The 19,283-nt window shown below is 39.7% G+C and overlaps 1 protein-coding gene across 1 annotated transcript; it reads right to left on the bottom strand.

The window, feature by feature from the left end:
* Positions 1 to 1,854: 1,854 nt before the first annotated feature.
* On the bottom strand, positions 1,855 to 16,204 carry LOC118342136. The gene is made up of 32 exons (XM_035680586.1): positions 16,063 to 16,204; positions 15,780 to 15,931; positions 15,412 to 15,580; positions 15,105 to 15,213; positions 14,533 to 14,669; positions 14,236 to 14,361; positions 13,433 to 13,612; positions 12,752 to 12,976; positions 12,479 to 12,605; positions 12,093 to 12,292; positions 11,774 to 11,986; positions 11,450 to 11,595; positions 10,930 to 11,057; positions 10,634 to 10,778; positions 9,619 to 9,751; positions 9,322 to 9,483; positions 9,089 to 9,215; positions 8,781 to 8,992; positions 8,518 to 8,680; positions 8,236 to 8,324; positions 6,983 to 7,143; positions 6,760 to 6,874; positions 5,723 to 5,919; positions 5,587 to 5,635; positions 5,359 to 5,505; positions 4,894 to 5,229; positions 4,624 to 4,721; positions 4,432 to 4,538; positions 4,257 to 4,336; positions 3,356 to 3,384; positions 3,124 to 3,255; positions 1,855 to 2,767 (listed from the first exon to the last, which is right to left on the bottom strand). The coding sequence occupies exons 1-32, from the start codon at positions 16,187 to 16,189 to the stop codon at positions 2,216 to 2,218; spliced, it is 5,073 nt and encodes a 1,690-aa protein (XP_035536479.1). The 5' UTR covers positions 16,190 to 16,204; the 3' UTR covers positions 1,855 to 2,215.
* Between the last annotated feature and the right edge of the window lie 3,079 nt (positions 16,205 to 19,283).

Raw genomic sequence — 19,283 nt, 5'->3', positions numbered from 1 at the left:
GAATAAATAATGTGTTTTTACTCTTTAGGTGTTGCTCTCTTTTCAGGTATAAGGGCTTTCACAGCAGGGTGCACGAATCTTTGTGATGAATACAGCACATTTTGAGTATTTTAGGGTAAACTTATCCCAAAGACAGTACTAACTCCAAAACAAGAAGGCAAGAGGACAGTTTTGTGTGGTGAATTTCAGCCAAACATAGTTTACATAAAGTAGTGAGTAATTTCAATCTCTGTGTATAAATAAGTGGGTTAGAGAGAGAGTGTGTTTTGCACATGTATACATCTGTGTGTGTGCGAACGTCCCCTTGAGGATGTTGCAGAGAGCAGATTTCTAGGGATTTGGAAGGATTTCAAGATTATAACATGATTACAGCAGACAGCCATGGATGAAACATGTTGGAAATTGAGATGTAAATATCATGTGCAGCTTAGAAAAACCTCTTAACGCTGGAATGTGGACAGTATAAGAAGGACTTTACTCATCTCTCTAAACATCTATAATCTATACTCATCCATTCCATCCAGCTGTATCTATACATCAAGCACTCTACTCAATATGTGTGAAATATCTTTGGATTGGGACATTATGGTGTGTGTATACTGTATATGTTCATATTTATGTGCATATACTCACACAAACAGTGTTCCTAAAAATAACTCCCATGTTGATCAAAACAACTAGAGCAAACATAATGTTATACCACTGAAAATCACCAAACAAAGACATATACACACATGGCTCCAGAGCAGCTCAGCATGGAGTTATATGATGCCATGTCCCACTGTGAGGCAGACACACAGACCAGGGCAGTGGCACATAGCAGCTAATCTAATTGATAAGGCATATAATCTCAGGGAGCCACTGAACGATACACCGCTTATGCACAAACACACACACACACACGGCTACTGGGCAATGCCAGAGGGGACTTGGCACAGGGCTCTTAGCTAATACTGATAGTAAGTGAAGACTTGTTCCATCTGACCTTCTGATTTGGCTCACAGCCCCCTGTAGGAATACTCACTTTCTATTATAAGACCCAGAACCCTGCGTGTCAGATAAACTATCGAACCAGAAGAAGGCAGAAGTCGTGCAGCATAGACTTCACTTCTGCTGCAGATCCAACAGGATTTCAAGTTTAGCTACTTTTGCTTTGACTTGGTTAACCTGTCAGGGGTAGATCAAGAGAAATATTAACGGGGTGGCAAAAGGGCAGTATGGAGATTTTAGGTAGTGTCAGAAATATATGCTGATTTAATCACAAACAATTGCATATATCAGTATTTGCTTGGAAAAGCCCCAAATTAAGATATTTGAACTCAAAACATTACATTATTGTGGAACATTAGTAAAACATTGAATATAAATATCTAAAGGTGGCATTCAGAAATCAATAAATTGTTTTATTTCCAAATATTCAGACAATTTTCCAAATAGATGTCTTTTTTTCATTGAACTGAAGCCTATCACTTTGTCTAAAATGTGACCGTAACAGATCATTAAATTATATATTTTTTAATATTTATTATATAATCTAAATTAATGTGTTAAATTTGACAGCATTTAACACCAGCTGGGGTGGCTTGGCATTTTTCACGGGCGGCAAATGCCACCCCATGCCATCCCTCTTAGTCCACCCCGTAACCTGTTGGTCACAGAGAAAGTTCACTATGATGAAAAGGGCTTGAAGAACAAAGGTTAGACGACCTGCATGTGTGCGAAACAGAGAAAGGAGGAGGCAGTTATTGTAGTTCAAGATTAAATATTCATGAAGACATGTAGGTCATCACCTCTACACAAGCAGGTTGTTGTTATGAGCAGGAACCAACACAGAAGCACGAGTGTCACCTTGTGTTCATTCAGCTGAAGTTTATTGTCTTAATTAGAATATGGTAATGAACAAAGCCTGTCTTAGAGACCAGTATAAACTCCTGACTGAGAAACTATTTGAACAAGATGATAGACTGTGTCACACCGCTGCTTGTTGCCAGAAATTATTTCTGTCCGGGATCACAGATAATTAAAAAGAACACAGCTGTATTGTTTAAAAGCTGGTGCAAATTAAGACAGAGGTCACTCGGCTCATACCTCGTCAAACACAAGATAATATTACACTGTGTGTAGATAAGCTATTTTAGGCTCAGCATGAAAAATCAAAACAAGGAGGGAGACAGAGAAGTGATGATGAGAGAACCGCATAAAAACAACACATTATTCAGCATTTATCTACATTCAGATCCAGCTTCTGACCAGTAGGCCCCAGCATGTCATCAACATCTGTATGTCCAGTTGTATTTTTTATTGTGATGTGAGTGTTTAGTTCCTGCTTCCCTGTGACATTAAGATGCAGCTGATCTTGGCTCTTTAGCATCTGGCAGCCCAGTAATGTGCCAGGGTTGTTGCTCTGGACTGTGTCACTCCTCTGCTGGTCAGAAATATGACTCTCAGCTTTATAGTTATTGCTCTCTACGGTTTGTTGGCTGTGACTCTGGCTAGCTGGAACACTGTCCTGCCGCTGGCCGTCAGCAGGACTGCAGCCATCTATGCTAGGATAATGCTCCCTCTGCCCCTGCTGAGTGGTGCTGCTGTCTGTTTGACTATGGCCTCTTGTCCCATCTTTTGACTTGCTGTCACGCTGCTGGCACTGTCTGATCTGGCCTAATGTGATTTGGAGCTCATTGAGGCGCTGTGATACATGGCGTCTCTTCAGTTCCAGCAGGATTGTTCCATTACGACTCAGGCTTGGCATGCTTGTTGGTGTTGCCCTCTGTGAAAGGATACATCATAGAGAATGTATTGTAGATGATGTGTGGTAAAAGATATAAATGAATTCCTGCACAGAGTCTCAAGCAACGATGCAAATATGCAAATGTAACGCACATCATACTCATGCATATTGATTCACACATTTTTCTTAAGTCAAGGCTAAACAGGAGCAAATGAACATCGCACATGAAAAGTGAGATAGAGTTAAATAACATATTTCATCATGTTGACATTTGTAGGAAATAAAATACTAAGAGATCATTTCTAGGCTTTCAAAAACACAATAAAATTAACATGCAGATGAATTCTTTGGATTATGTAATTATATATGCAATGTGTAATATTCCAGCTAATTACCTCAGCATGGTTGCCAGCACTGTTCTCTCTCTCCTTTAGCCGTGCACTCATTTGAGCTCGCTCTTGTAGCTGCACACTCAGCTGCAAGAAAGACTTATTCATGCTGTCAATTTCTTCCTCTATACAGGACATCTGTAATGGAGGAAATAGTGAATTAACAAGAGTGGTGCTTAAAGGACACTGACTGCTATCTTAAATTAAGACAGTTTATGATTTTATAATAGAGTGTTACCTGCATCGGTGTCCCTTTTGGTGGTAAACCTGCAGAAATTAAACTTCATTAAAGAACTTTGATTCTTTAGAATTGAAAAAATTAAAAATATCTTAATGGAATCTTTATTGATGGAAAAGACACAACAACTGAAACACCCAATAATAAATGATTACTGTGTATCTAGCAGAAGCACCACCTATTGCGTTCAGAATAGCTTCAGTGCTCATTGGCATGCTGTCATTAAAGTCATGAACTGTGTGTACTAGGATATTGGACCATTCTTCTGGAACAAAAGCTCTTTAGTTGATGAAGGAGGTGAAAATCGACTTCATTCTTTTTCTCCCCAGGACTTCCTATTTATTATTATTATTATTTATTCCTATTTAATGATGTTTAAATCTTATGACTGGGGAGCAATGGAAAAGCATCTGACTTCCATCTTAAATCACGATTAAATGTGTTCATTAGTTGATATGGCTGCATTATTGTTGTGAAATATGGGAATGTCATGGGTTTCACAGGATAGCTTGCCAATTCTGTTATGGATCAATGGCTGTAGGAATGAAAATGGCTAGTAAGACCTTAATAGATTTTCCATTGATCAAGGGTCAAGAGTTTGTGCTCCTTACACCAGGTTTTTTTTAAATCTTTTATAATATATCAATATACCAAGTTAAAAAAAAAAAAACCTGGTTGCTTGTTGATGCATGTCTGCTAAAATATTTACGTTGTTACTTGGCAGTGACAGATGCATTGTGTCAAATTTAAGGGTTTTGCACAACTTCTAAGGTTCAGTCAAGAACTTTTTTATTATGATATGTGTTTTTTTACAATGTTTTGGTCAAAGAAATATAATAATATTGATTTTGCATACTATATTACCTAACTGCGTCTTATTAGAAAGGAAGAATTTTCTTACCTGTGTGTTTGTCCTCAGCTGAACTCTGTTTGAGGGTTGCGATGAGCTGCTCTAACTTGAAATATTTGTATTTCTCCAGTCTAAATTGTAAGAAGAAAGTTAAAGGTTATTTAATCACATGATTTTTTTTAGAGGGGATACAACTCTCTGCTGAAGATTATACTTTCTCACCAACCTGCTAGCTAATAGGTGCTCAGTGAACTGTGTTTCAGTGGGAACTCTAATGTTGAGAAATTCATCAACTAATGCACCATGCTGCTCCTCTGAAGCATCAAATTTTGACTGTGAAAAGAAAGCATAAAAAGTTATCTGTCCCTACTCGTGCAGTATAAGTATGACGTGTGAGGCCTAAATAGCACTTACACACCTCTGTTGTGCTCCATTTGAAAGAAAAGTTGAACAGCTGAAGGCTTAAAGCTGAAATAGCCTCATGGAGAGCTTGCATAAAGCTCTGGGGTTTAGATCCTGGATAAAAGAAAAGAAAAACAAATATCATATTGTTTCCAAAGAAGATTAAGTACTACTGTGCTTTTAAAGATAATTACCAGAGCTATTATACTGAACTACACCACTGTTTCAAAAACATGACACCAGCTTGGGTCTCAAGACTCTGCTCCATTACTATCTGTCTGATTACCTGATGCTATGTGGGCCATGGACTCCAGAAGAGTAGCAATGAAATGTCCCACATGCTGAAGCTTTTCCTCTGATAGATAAAGGATTTGATTGGTTGCATCAAAATAAAAGTCCCTTGAGCATTGTGCCAGCAGAGCCTCATTAGAGGAAGATGGAGAACCAGGAATCGACTTGGCGAGCAACAGCAGCACACAAGGGAACAGGGGACAGTTTGCAAGCAACTGCATCACTTGGCAACCAAAAAGGAAGACGGCAGAGTGTTGAGGTGAGAGGTTGTCCAGTGCAGTCGGAATAAGTTGCCCATCATTGTTCTCCTGGACAAAATGCTCTGTAGTTGCTGAAACATATGACACAAATGTTTTACTTTTACTAATTTTAGGCTTCATATTTACCAAAATGTGTTGTTATATATTTATTATGACTTAAATTTCTTTGATTGAGGCTTTTTTTAATTATGTTTCTGTACCATGGTGGAGATGATGATTAGATTCAGCTGTGGTAAGTTCCTGTAAAGACTGTTGGATCTCTTGCAGGGTCTTGAATAGAGGAGATATGCAGACCAACTTGGACAGGTTGTGGTCACTTAGACAAGGAGCTGTGCTCTGTAGATGGACTGAGGAAAGACAGAATCATCTCACTGTGGTGACATAACATCCTGATTCTCTTGAAAAATTAAACAAACCTTTGCTCTTACCTGGTTCATGGGGAAGAGCTTCTGCTTTGGTCATATTCACTGATGAACACTGAGGACATAATTTAAGAGAGTAAATGATTGTCTACCTAATTACTTGATAGATATGCTACAAACAGAACAAATGCCACTACAGTACCTGCGTATAACACATGTTTGTGTCACCAGGTTGTGTGTATCCAGATTGTGGCTCACATTCCCTGGCATCATGAGGACCAGTATGACAGTACGGGGGACCAGACCCATCCTGGTTATGCCAACCTTCTCCTATCAGCCTGCATAAGAGAGCTTCCACTGATCTGAGAACAGCTCCCAGTAACGCTACAGAGGCCTCAGCTGGGATGATGGGGATGTTCAGTTCCATGCAAGAAATAGTTCAGAGAAAAACAATTAATAAGGGATGTAACATAGTTTTAAGCACAAGAACGGGTGATTTAAAGAGTAAAGAGTCAGGCAGATATGAGTCTTTTGGCCATTAAATAAAAGTATTTGAGCACTTGTGTGTTATACAGTCTGCCACACACAGGAATAGTGCAACATATTGGAGAAAACATTCTATTTTCAAGTTAAGTCAAGTCAAATTTAATTTATATAGCCCAAAATCACAATTTGCCTCGGGGGGGCTTTATACTCTGTACAATGATCAACACAGGACAAGACTCCCAGATTGGCAGACATACAACAGATGTCAAGAGTTCAAACCAACAAAATCACATTATATAAAGATTTTGATGACACTATGTCTGATACATGAAGATTACAAAATATGTGAAGAATGTGGATCCAGGAAGACACTGAAACAACTCCAGATGTCAATGTCCATCATGGAGACGTCTATTTACTTATTCACTTACTTGCCAAGAGTTAGATGAGAAGATCAATACCACTCTCATATCTGTATACTTCAATATAAAGCTGGAGTCAGCAGCCAGTTAGCTTAGCTTCGCATAAAGACTTGAAACAAGCTCTCATAAAGCTTTGAATGTTGGTTCTTTGTGCTAAGCTTAGCAAACCGGCTGCTGGCTGTAGCTTCATGTTTTATAGTACAAACATGAACGAACTATCGATGTTCTCATCTAACTCTCGACAAGAAAGCAAATAAGCATCCTTCCCAAAGCTTTGGAAAGATCAGTTGCTCTAATGAAATCACTTACTGTATCACTATCAAGTTTTTACCTTGTGTATCTCTCTCTCCTGCAGTGCTGTTAGATGGTTTATCCCTCATTTTATTATGGACTAGCAGCTCTTTAAGAAGACTAAGTTTTTTATGATCCATATTCTCAAAGACATTCTGAAAGAAAATAAATAATTTTATATGTTTTCTTGCAGCATTTGAGGCACACATTTTAAATATTACACATCTAATGGTTGATTCTTTCTTAACTAGAGTGAAACTCACCTTGAGTGTTTCAGTCTGTTGACAGATGTTTCTATAAAACTCCTGTGTGTCTTTGCGGTGTCGGGCCAGTTGTGAGGCTATGTGGAGGTTCTGATCCTCTAGTTTGTCATAAAGAGTCTTCACATTGAACTCCTCCAAATCACAACACCCTGACACACTTCCTAAATGGGAGCAGTCCATTTAAATAGGTAAGTTAGTGAAATAGTTGAAATAAAATAAAATAAAATCAACAGTGAAAGGCCTCAGCATGCCATCTCAAAGAACTAAGGAGATAATGCTCGTTATGAATGGCTGCACCTTGAAATCAAAATCTCTCTCAACTGGGCTCCATAATAATTCATTGTCTCTAGCTCTTTAGACTGTGTGGGGCAGAGCATGCAATGGATGATAAGTACTTGAATTAAAATTGCAGAAGCTAACTAGAGAGTTAGAGATAACAGCACAAGTCATTAGAGTGTGATATTAGCCATTATTTTCTTTATCATCAATCAAATGGGGAATAGGCTGTTAACTGCTACCTGGTCATGCGTGATGGTTTCATAATGACTAGGCCAATGGACGTTTAAACGCCCTATCAAGCTGCATGAATAATGCAATAAGCACTAAGTGAGAAACATTAAAGTCAACACAACCTCATGGTTCAAACATTATCACAGACTTGAAAGAAACAATAGAAAAATATATTGAAAACCAGTTAAATGAATAAGAGTTGCCAACATGTTTTTTTCGTGAAACCTTTTCAATTAATAATTTATGACCAGGTCATTGAAGTAGTGCAGAAAATATAAAAACAGATGGTTAAATTTAACCAAACCATGGTTGCAGAAAGTTAAGACGGATAAATAGGCTCAAGGCTGTCTTTAGTAGGCCTTAACCATAAAACTCTATATACTATGCGTTTAGCCATGCTATGCTTAGAATTTAGCTCAAAGCACTGAAGTACAGCTTCACAGAGCCACACAGTGAAGCAGTCGATGGTGAAATTCTTTGATCTCAGGTTACCTCCCACAGTACTCTTCCAGATGTATACAATAATATGTAAAAAAATAAATATGAGGAAATGGAAAAAAATCTTTGTAATCGTTTCAGCATATAACTGAATATAATTCACTAAATAATCTTTAGGATTCTATTGGAAAATGTCCACCACACCATTATTTCCTGACACTACTAATGTTACTTTAATGTGTGAGGGAGAAGTATCATGTTTCAGGAGGAAGGCAATAGCACAAGAGAATAAACAGTGAGCTTACCTCCTTTTGAAACAGCGGGTTCCTCAGATTCTGCTCCCTCTCCTACACCCCTACTGCCTAAGAAGCCACCTAGGCTTGGGACAACTATGCTGAAACACAAAGCCACACATTTTTATGTCTTATGTCATTTTACATATTTAATATAAAGAGGTTGACAAGAACAATGAGACAAAGATGAGGGTGACTTTAACATATATAACAAAGGGTACATACATAGTATGTGCCACAAGGACAGTGTCCTGACATGAAAAAACACACTATTAGTTCTTATAGCCAACAGACCTGTCTCCACTGCAAACACAATCCACTGGACAGAAGGGCTCCCCAAGGCTGCGCCACTTTGGCTTAGTCCTCCACTGGGAGACAAGTTTTGCTTTGCCAGGTCGTAGAACTAGCACTGTGGTGGTCACAACCACAACTACAACCAGCAGCAGACTCAGGATCCCTACACACAGTTAGCATTGTGTCACAATAAAACTAGGGTTAACCCATTATAAACATACACTTGCAAGATAAAATGTTGAGCAAACAGTTGGGATACACACCTGCTATAACTCCCCAGTCAGGTAGAAGGTTGAGTCTGTGCTGCTTGACAATGCCGTACTTGACCAGCTGTGCTGGGGTCATGGGCTGGAAGACGGAGGCCCGAGGGTCACACTCTGTCCCCTCCTCACTGACAACCACCACCATACTCCACTCGGGGACAGCATTATCAACAAACACATACTTCCCTGTTTCTGAAAACACATGGGCAAACCTGTGAAAAGGATCAGAGATGGAAGAAATGGTCACAAAATTGGATTTTAAATAATCAACACTTAAGACTCTAACTGCAGTATGGACTCAATGCTACCTTGTAGAGTTGAAGTTTGTCTGCGTTATGAGTGAATGCAGACGTCTGAAGGCACCAAAGTCCCAGCTGGGGTTACTGTTAAATAGGTGGTCTTTCTGATACACTGGGAAGTGGCTGAAATGGCGGTCTTAGGGATTTAAAATAAAGTTATTGCAAGATTACAGTGTTTACAACTGAAATAGATTACACCATCGTTATAAAACCAACATGCACGTAAACAAACTCAGCAGTACCAGTGTGGTTGATGGTGAGATGGAAAATGAGCATGTCGCCGGAGGACAGACAGGCGATGGGGTTGGGGATACGGGGAAGGACAGCAAAGTCGATGGCAGCATTATCATCATCCTCTGTGTCTCTCCTCTTTCTGGGTCTTGTATTTAGAAGTTCTATTGGTTCTGAGTTAAATCAGGGTTAAATCAATTAAATTGTCAACTATTTTCCTGTAAAATTATACTGGATACAGGAACTAAATGGTTTAATTAGAAAACTTTAAATAAAATTAATCAATGTGTCAGGTTAAGTTTAGTCACCTGACAGAAACTGATAGATGAGCTCTCGCTGTGTGGGAATCCAACCAAACACTCCTTCAGAGACAAATTGGAGTAGATGGATTTTACCGATGCTCCTTGCATGGATATCTGGTCCTAAGACATTCATTATGGTCTGGAAATAAACAGAAACAAGTTCAATAAGAACTGCTACTGCAGCACTAGACACAGCATATTACATAAATTCAAGAAAGAAAATGACAAAATATCAATAACTAGTTCTGAGATGGCTTTTGTCGTAAAACTGGCAGTGCATCCCTTTGCATACGACCACTGCACGTAAGTGTTTTCACCATATTGGAGAAGGAATAACATATAAAGATAAACTATGGCATATTGAGTTTCTACATTAGTTAGATATACAGTATATTTTCCTGATTACTGAATCTGGTATACACAGTGCTGACTTTGAAGTAAGAGGCTTGTTGTTGTCATAGAATATGTCTATTGTTGTGTAAATAATTTAACTTGTGTTTGTTTTCCATGGCTAAAACTGTAGATTATGGCAAAATGATGGTTCAATTTTAAACACAAAATGGTTGAAAGTGTAGATAAATGAAGAAAGAAAACTACATAAATGACAAAACATGCACATTCATTTATGATGAAACTAGTGAAAAAATCAAATTTCTTGCATGGAGAGAGGAGTTCATTATTTATCTCTATGCAATGATATCACAAAATCTGCAGCTGCAACATTTTTCCAGGTGTTGTGCTGAGTCTCTGAGACCAGATGAATTCCACGGCAAGCTTTCTGCCAACTAATCGATCTAGCCAGACCCAACAGTCTGAGAAGGTTTTTTGGCTGCATCAGTACAATACTAATGTTAGATTTGTACTTATTTTTATCTGGTGGTAGCAGCTTCCGAAAATCTGCTCTCTCACTTATATACACACATTTAGTGTAACTTATTAGTAAGTATAAGGTAAATGAAATCCATCTTGTAAGGCATAGCCAGTCATCAGTTTGCCATTGGCCCTGTCACTTCTCCCTTACCCTGGCCCAGACCATACTGTCTCTTTCTTTGAGGCTGAGCAGCAGATGTCCATCTCGGGAGAACTGGGCAGAGACCTGAGGCAGTCTGGAAAGGCAGGATGTGTTGCAAAGTTCTTCAGCAGACACATATCGCTCACACTGGCAGCTGGAGCACCAGGATCAGGCAGATAAGACCAGACACAGAAAGACACACAGCATATCAGGCTATTTACAAGATAATCATCAATATTGTCTTCAGGGTCATTTTTAAAGTAGTAGAATAGTAGAATAGTTAAAAAAATATAAGTTAGATTTACATGCCCATCTCCACATCCAGAGTTCCTCCATGTGGTCCACAGGTGATATTGCAGGAGTGAAGGGGGGGTGACACACACTCTCTGGATGCTGCCAGACGTACTTGTCCTGTGGAACACCGTCTGTTCGCCTAAAACACACACACACACACTGACATCTGAAAACTCTTCAAACCTTGACTTTGCTTGTCATTTCATCATTCATGATTGAAAACCAGTACAAGAGCATTTCTCCATCTCACACATTGATTTCGAAATCAATTTTCTAAAAAGAAATTATAAAGCAAAATCATTGCAAACAGGTCTCAGTAGGGCAGTGTTTTCCACAACTTCGATCATTTATTTGTGGTTTTCAACAGGCAGACTTTCAATCAATCCACACATTCAAGTGTATGTTCATGAAAACTTTTGAAAGGAATGGGAGTAAATATATTTGGATTAACTTTTCCAAAGAACACTGTGAAAACTTGATACTGTAATTGACAGCAAAAAGAATAATATTCCTAATTTTTGATTGACTGACCTCAGGCTGGCAGTCCAATTCACTGTCAGAGGTAGAGCTTTTGAAATCCAGTTCATTGTAGAAGATAAAACCAGTTCTGCACAAACATGAACCATCCGAGTGCTGGAATGCTCGGTTCTTACCAATACAGGTACAAGAAGAAGAACCTGAGGAAACAGGTGTGAGGCGGCATCCCAATGTAATCAACAGAGATACTTTCCTGAACAGATGAACAACTCTTCTAAAACTGTAACTTGAAAATGATTTAAAAAAAATAATAACCAACATATAATTTGTTCAGATAAAATAATTGAATGTGGTCTCAGTTATCGTATAAGATCTAACCTGCTAGTGAGGTGGAGGAGCTGCCACAGGGAAAGCAGGCCTTCTGAGCAGGCAGATGGTTGAAGGTGCCAGCTGGACATAGGTGACAGTCGCCCATTGTTTCAGCATGAGAGAGGTTACCAAAGGAGCCAGGGGGGCAGGGTACTGGTTGAGTGGATCCCATGAGACAGACATACCCAAGAGGGCAAGGATTATTTTTGTAGTGCTCTGTACCTGTTGAATTAAAAGAAATGCACACCTCATTTGGAGTTAGGCATGAAATAACAAATTGCACACATAAATTAAGATCTGAAATAACTTGTGGTGGTGAGTATAGTACCTGGGGGGCAAAAGTATCCTGGTGGACATGGAAGGCATTGTAGGATGGAGGAGAGGTACAGACGATAGGTGCCCCCCTCACACAAACTACAGCAGCTGTTTTTGGATCCTCTGAGTCCACTGGTGTTGACAGGCATGGAACCCCCTTCGCAGGACTTCATGGCAGAGCTGTTGGCTGGGCAGTAGTAGGGAAATGGACAGCTGTAGGGCATAGTAACAAGGTTATTTATAAAGCTTTAACCCACACCATGAAGAAAGTCCAAACCCATTATGCTTTCATCGTCTCATCAGTTAAAGCCTCTCATTACCATGTTAGTCTTACAAACATGTGTTTGCACGCCAGGTTTCATGCAAGGTTTTAGTGTATTGGACCTTTCATGCACTCACAGTTGTTTGGGGTTAAGGTATGAATGGGATCCCTCAGGACAAATATAACCTTCAGGACAGACTTGGGGCTCTGCAGTCTGAGGTCTACAGTATGAGCCAGCTCTGCACAGCCTCTCTGAGACTGCACCTGGATTATGAGCAAAAACTCATTACTGGAAAACCTTATTCCTGTCTTTAGGGAGAAAGACACTTATTACAGTAAAAGATTCAAAGTCATCACACACAAAATGTAATATGCTATGCTAACATTATAAACTGTGTTGATAAATGTACCCATGGGGCATTCATAGGAGGCCCTGCAGGGGATCCCCTCTACATTGGGCTTTCCTGTAGCCCAAGGATCTGGGCAGAAGGTTCCCCCTGTACAGGGTTCACACTGGCTGGGTGAAGCAGCTCCAGGAAGGGGTCGCTTAGTGCCTGCAGGGCAGAGGATGGGGGGTCCAGAACCACTGCACCAGAAACCAGGTGGGCAGGGACTGTTGGAATAGTCTGTAAGCCCTGGAAAATAAAGAAAGAAGCAGAGAGAGGGAGACCATATGCTGGGCATCAACCATTAGATAAAGGTTATATAACGTTAAGTTAATTCTTTGTAAATCCACCACTCAACTACTGTAGCCTCAGGTGTCACAGATTGTGTATTCATTGTCACAATCACATTATATATACATATACATATATACAGGCTCAGGCTATTATAATAGTCTGAATACATACTGAAATTAATAAAACCTTGTAAGGCAATTTTCTTTGAACTGTCCTTGCAAATGTGAAAAAAAGCCACCAGAGAGAGTATTAAGGTGTATTTTACCCTTCATTATAGACACAGGATATAGCAGAATGGAAAGAGGGGGGTGGAAACACCTTTAATGGAAAGGAATCAGTTACATTTATAGATGTAATTTCAGTTTATCTTTTAATTAGTGGGTCTGTTGTGTGAGATGCAGTGTTTCAGACCTGTGCTGTTACAGTGTGAACCAGGAGGGCAGGGCAGGCAGTCACCCTTGCTGCCTGCTCCAGGGGAAACTCGATAGGTGTACAGAGGACATGGTCTGGGTCCTGTCACTTCACTGAAGTCACTGCCAGATACACCATCACAGTAATGACCAGCAGGACACAGATGAAGGACTAGCTCTCCTGCAAACAAACATTTTAGGAAGAAAAAAAGGTTTCAGATATTCAGTGAAATTGTTTGTTGCCACATTCGTTACACTCTTGCTTATCTGTTGAGGAATTCATTTCAATACTTTATTGATCCCTTTTAAGGCTGATCAAGTGTTTGCCTCAAGCTCCATTTCTGACGTGTTAACCCTGCATGAGCCCAGGCTTAATCATTATTCTCAAGGCAGCGCTCTCCTGGCTGTTTCTAATTCACAGCCTGTGGTTTTAACTGTACTCCTGCTGACATCTACTAATACTCAGTTTACACATGAAACATTCAGTGACTGCATTTAACTACCTGGTAGGATAACGAGCAAGCTGCTTCCCAAGCATTACTATTGAAAATTACTCATTTAGGTCAAAGGAAAAGAAATACTTATATAGAGAGCTCCCAAACTATACAATGTTCTCCCTGCTTTGATTGTCTGAATCAATTTATCAATCTCAGCCATTCCTTTTCATCACTACTCAGAACCAATTTGTCCAAAAAAGCCTCTTCATAACTTAATTTTGCAATGTATCCAGAATTTTTACCGGATTACAGTAGCTCTAAAAAGACTTCTAACCACTCACATACAAAGACCATTGATAGCTCATACCAGGTTTACACCAATGCTGAGGTGGGCAGGATAAGCAGTCTTGTAGGCTGGCACCTCCTGGGGAGCTTCTGAAAGTGTTTGCAGGACACAACACAGCCTTCTCTGTGCCCTTAGGGCAGTAGAAACCTGGTATAAACATAAATGCATTAACAATTTATTTTAAATTGTTAAAATGATTAACTCTCCAATCTCAAAAGTCAAAGAATCTAAAAATAAAATATGAAGATATGTGAATAAAAATGGATCAATTACAGGTAGCATTTAGGTTGTTCTATTTTTAAAGAATTGATATAGTACCTAGTGGACATAGACCAGCACACTGCATGCCCCACTGGCACTGGGTCAAGTTAGACATTGGTCCCTGAGGGGTGAAATCTGCACTCCCAGAGACACAAAGATAGCCTGCAGCACATACACCCTGGATTCTTCCAGCCCTGAAGAAAAAATACACAGGGTTAATTTACCCACAAAACCACAAAATACAATGCATACACACAGAAACACATTTAGACACAAGAGCATTTAGAAGGCACTAAAAAGTATGCTTCATTAGATAAATAGAACGACAATTACATAATTTCTAACATTTTCACCTCCCATATGCATATCTGAGTCAATTATGTTCATGCATATTAAGGCGTTAATTTGGCTGTTCAGTGAACAGTGACTCCTGAACATGATACACTCCTGTATTCCTGTATTCAGCTAATTGTGAATATAATTAAAGCAGAGATCAGTGTTTGCCTTTGAGCATGTGTCTGTATGTGTATGCATGAAGACAGGATGCACATGTGTCTGTCTAATTGTGTGTCTGTCTGTGTACATTTCAGAGCTTGTGCATGCACACACAGGAGCTGTGATTCATGTACCTGCAGAACTTTCCTGGAGGGCATGGTAAACACTCTCTCTCTTCTTGTAGCCCTTCCTGGTTTGAATGAGTGTATGTCCCATTAGGGCAGGGCTGAGGCACCATGGTGCCTATAAAAAAAAAAGATCCATTAAAACAACATGATTTATTACATAGCAATTACTAAAAGAGTGTTTTTTTGCAGTAAAACATATAACTTAGACTCCATTTTCAAGTATTGTTTGTGTTGTTTGTGATGGTTAATAAGCCTATACATAAATTACATAAAGTTTCCATTCACTGTGGTCAAAATTGTGCTTTTAGAATACCTGCAGGGCAGAATGAGTGTGGTGGGCATGGCCATGGCTCTCCCACTATGGCCTCCTCACAGTAGAATCCAGGTCGGCATGGGATGCAGCTATCTGAGCCTGGGTTTGGCTGGTACTCTCCTGTGGGACAAGGCAGGGCCAGAGCAGAGCCTTCTGGACAGTAGTGGCCCTATGAGAGAATGGAAATGACAAAGGTGCATCTGAGGGGTGGCATTCAGTGCAGCAGGACATTAATAATAAACAACACGGCACAAGCGTCTCTAGAAAAAAAAGAAACTGTTAGGAAAACAATAAGAACAATGGAAAAAGGGAGGACAGGGAAGGGAATTCAGAGAAAAAGAATTAAAGAGTATATGAATAACCCTTACCTTGGGACAGAGGAAGGCATACGGGGTGGTTGAAGCAAAGTCAAAAGGGCAGAAGAAACCAGCAGCACAGGGGCCACTGGGGTTGGCAAGACCCTCAGTGGAGCAGTAGTGACCTGCAGGACATGCAGTGCAGCTCTCCATGGACACACCTCCTATGACAGCAGGACAACGGATACCAGTGAGGGTTACAGAGATGTAGATCAGATAAAGATATGATATTAATATCACACAATGATATGAAAATGCATGCAAATTTCATGTTGGGTGTAAACAGTATGTGTACCAGTGGTGTTGCGAATACTGCCAAGAGGGCATGGAATTGGGGAGAGGCACCCTGCTTCACAGTAGTGGCCCACAGGGCAAGGGCCATTCCTGGGGAAGTAGTCAGAGCTCTGCGGCGTTGGCTCCATGGCTCCACCTTGACAGAAATAACCCTGCAAACAAGAACCTTGACAAAAATACAAACACACAATTTATTTACATGTTACTAAATGGTTTAAGCAGTGTAATGGTATGTACATTTTCCTAAAATGACCTTGTGGTGTTGAGGCTCCATATGTGCTACAGTACACTCCAGAGGGGCAGGGTGTGCAGATGGAGAAAGAATGGGCTCCTGTCTGGTTGCTGAAAGTCCCTAGAGGGCAGGGCTGAGGCAGAGCTGTCCCAGCAGGACAAAAATGACCTAGGAAGAGAGTACTTATTAAATATTGGTTTATCAGTAATGCAGAATTAGACATTTGACCACTGGACAGTATTGATGCTACATTTAAAACTGGTTAAAAAAAAAGATTTAAACCATACACACCAGCTGGGCAGACAGAGGGCTCTTCAGTGGCTGAGGAGGAACACATGGTCCCTTTGGGGCATATTACACAGTGGGCTGCTCCAGGGGCAGGACTGTAAGTGCCAGGCTGACAGGGCACCTCACTTGATGAGCCAATAGGACAGCTATGGCCAGCAGGGCAGAGATAGCCATGGGAACCATCAGGTGGGGTGGGACTGGTGCTTCCAACCAAGCACACATGCCTGTAGGCATAAACAGTGAAAACAAACTTCATATAACAAATATTGCCACACGCTGCTATTAGACAGGTTGAACAATTTGTCAGTGAAGAAATATAAGTTTTGAAAACATTGCACACAGCATATCTTGACCACCGGTGTCATAAGGCCACTTCAAATTTAAAATGATGGTTATTAAAATTACTGTATTGGTTTTGCAACGTTTAAAGCTCTTGGACTGTGCCCCAAAAAGTAATTTATTAGGCAGATTTTCAATGGTCAAAATTCCAATTTACAATAACTATTTTACTGCATTTAGACAACATGATTTGATACACTGAAAGTTAAATTAGTAAATTTTCATTCAAGAGAATAAGTGCTTAATTGCTTAATTAATCAAATTTGATTAAATGAAAGTCTAACCTGTTAGACTTAGTAAACAGTTAAACACAATAAATATAACCAAGAATTGTAAATTAACTATTAACACTACCCAGTGTGATACTTTAAAATTTCAGTAATATAATTATTCAGAAGAAAGCACTTTTAGCTGCTAAGTATAGTGTGTTTCCAGAAAAAAAATTACATATGCTTTAATAACTATAGTGATTATTGTCAGATACAATAAAACTAATGTTTTATGGCTAAAATGTCTTTGAATTGCACTAAATTTTAATTCTACTTCCCATAAGGCAAACCAAATCTTTTTATTCACAGTTTATAAACTGAACAGAAATAAACTCTGATTCTGAACCCTTGGCAAACACATTTACTGCTCCAGGTGCTTTAAAGTGGGTTTTATCTCTGAGTATTTACAGCAGAGCATATTTGCAACCAAATGCAACATTTAGCAAAGTGTTTTAAGTGTGGATCTTGTCCTGCTGAAGACACCTGCTCCCTTTGCTGCTAAGTCGGAACAGACTCTCATGTAAAAGACATCTGCTGTCCTCAATAATCTTTCTGAGTTTGTAGTTTATGTGAATACTGCCTTGTGATAGATTTTTGGAACACCAGACCTCTTGCTGGCATATTGAACAGGTCCTTTTAATCCATGTATAAATCCTGTGCATAAATCCAAAAACACTTTCAAGCAAAAAGACGAGAACACTTTGCATTAGAAATTAGGAGATACTGAAAGAGGGAGAGACAGACAGGGAGAGATAAGAGACGAAAAACAATTTTACAGCAAAACAATTTTCTTGTCCAGTTTCTATTCAGGTTCAGATGGAAACAGTCAAGTGAAGAACATGAATAAAACTGTGTGTCCACTCAGAGTGGGGAGCTTTGAAACTGAAAGTGTTTACCCAGCATGACACGGGAGAGCATCTGAGAGCTCTGCTATTGCAGGCCTGTCACAAAACAGTCCTGGGGGGCAGGGTGGGCATTCATCAATGTGCTTCAGTCCTTGGGAGATGGAAAGAGTTCCTGTGGGGCAGGGGAGTGGATAGCCAGTGCCAGGGGGGCAGAAGTGGCCAGAAGGACAAATATGGCCTCTGGTCGAATTCCCCTGAGAAAACAAAAACATGATAACATCAATCACACCTGTGTTTTTCATGTTATCATATCCTAAGAATGCATATTATGTAAACCATGCATGCATTAACCCATTTTAAAGTCTACTAATGCCCTGAGGTCTCTCAAAGCTGAAGTGTTTATTACACCCCACAATACAAAATGATCTCAGAGCCTTAGGAGTGGGATTGAAAATATGATGTGATAGGATCATGTGGTCATTTCATTAAAAAAAACTTATTCTCCTTAGAATAGAAATGGGCTCAGCAATAATGCAGTATTTATATGTTATTATGCAATATGTTGTGTGTGAAGTTGACATTTTTTCCCTAGGGAGGATATTGAGGAAAGCTAATGGAGTGACAAAATTGGGGAGCAGAAATGTGTTCAGTGAAATCTATGGTAAACCCACAATTAGCTTTTAATAATTCTTGTGTATCACTGGAAATATAGGCTTGATGGTAGCGCTAGAGGAAAAGAGATTCATCGTCAAAGCACCATCAATAACCACAGCAAATTTCCCGTAAATGCGGCTGGTTCTTATCTTGTGTACAAAGCTAATGGTGCTGTTTGAAGAAATATATTGGGCTGAAAAACAATAAAAGCAAGGAGCATGAATGTGCTTAGTCAATCTAATCTAATCAATACTAATCATATTTTGATTATATTTCTTGTGGACAAAGGGAAATTTTGACATGAAGTTTCATTAGATGGAAGGTCATCAGGTCACCAATATAATTTTGAATCCTTTTCTGGGAACAAGGACCTGCTGATCACCATCCCCAGGTTACAGACCAACAGAGGCAACAGAGAACAATAACAACACCTGATACTCAGTGGAGTTAGGACTGGTTGATCCAGCAGGACAGTAGAACCCGGCCTCACAGAGTCCTGTTGGCTGGGACAGACCAGGTTGAGAGCAGAACATTCCTGCAGGAAACACCAACAGAATAAAGAAATCCTCATAAAGACTTGAGACACACTGATTTG

The sequence above is a fragment of the Morone saxatilis genome, unplaced genomic scaffold (genome assembly GCF_004916995.1).
Source record: "Morone saxatilis isolate NCDOM2014 unplaced genomic scaffold, NCSU_SB_2.0 Contig8, whole genome shotgun sequence".
NCBI lineage: Eukaryota > Metazoa > Chordata > Actinopteri > Moronidae > Morone > Morone saxatilis.
Note: the sequence above shows the minus strand (reverse complement) of the source record. Positions and strands in the feature narration are given on the sequence as shown.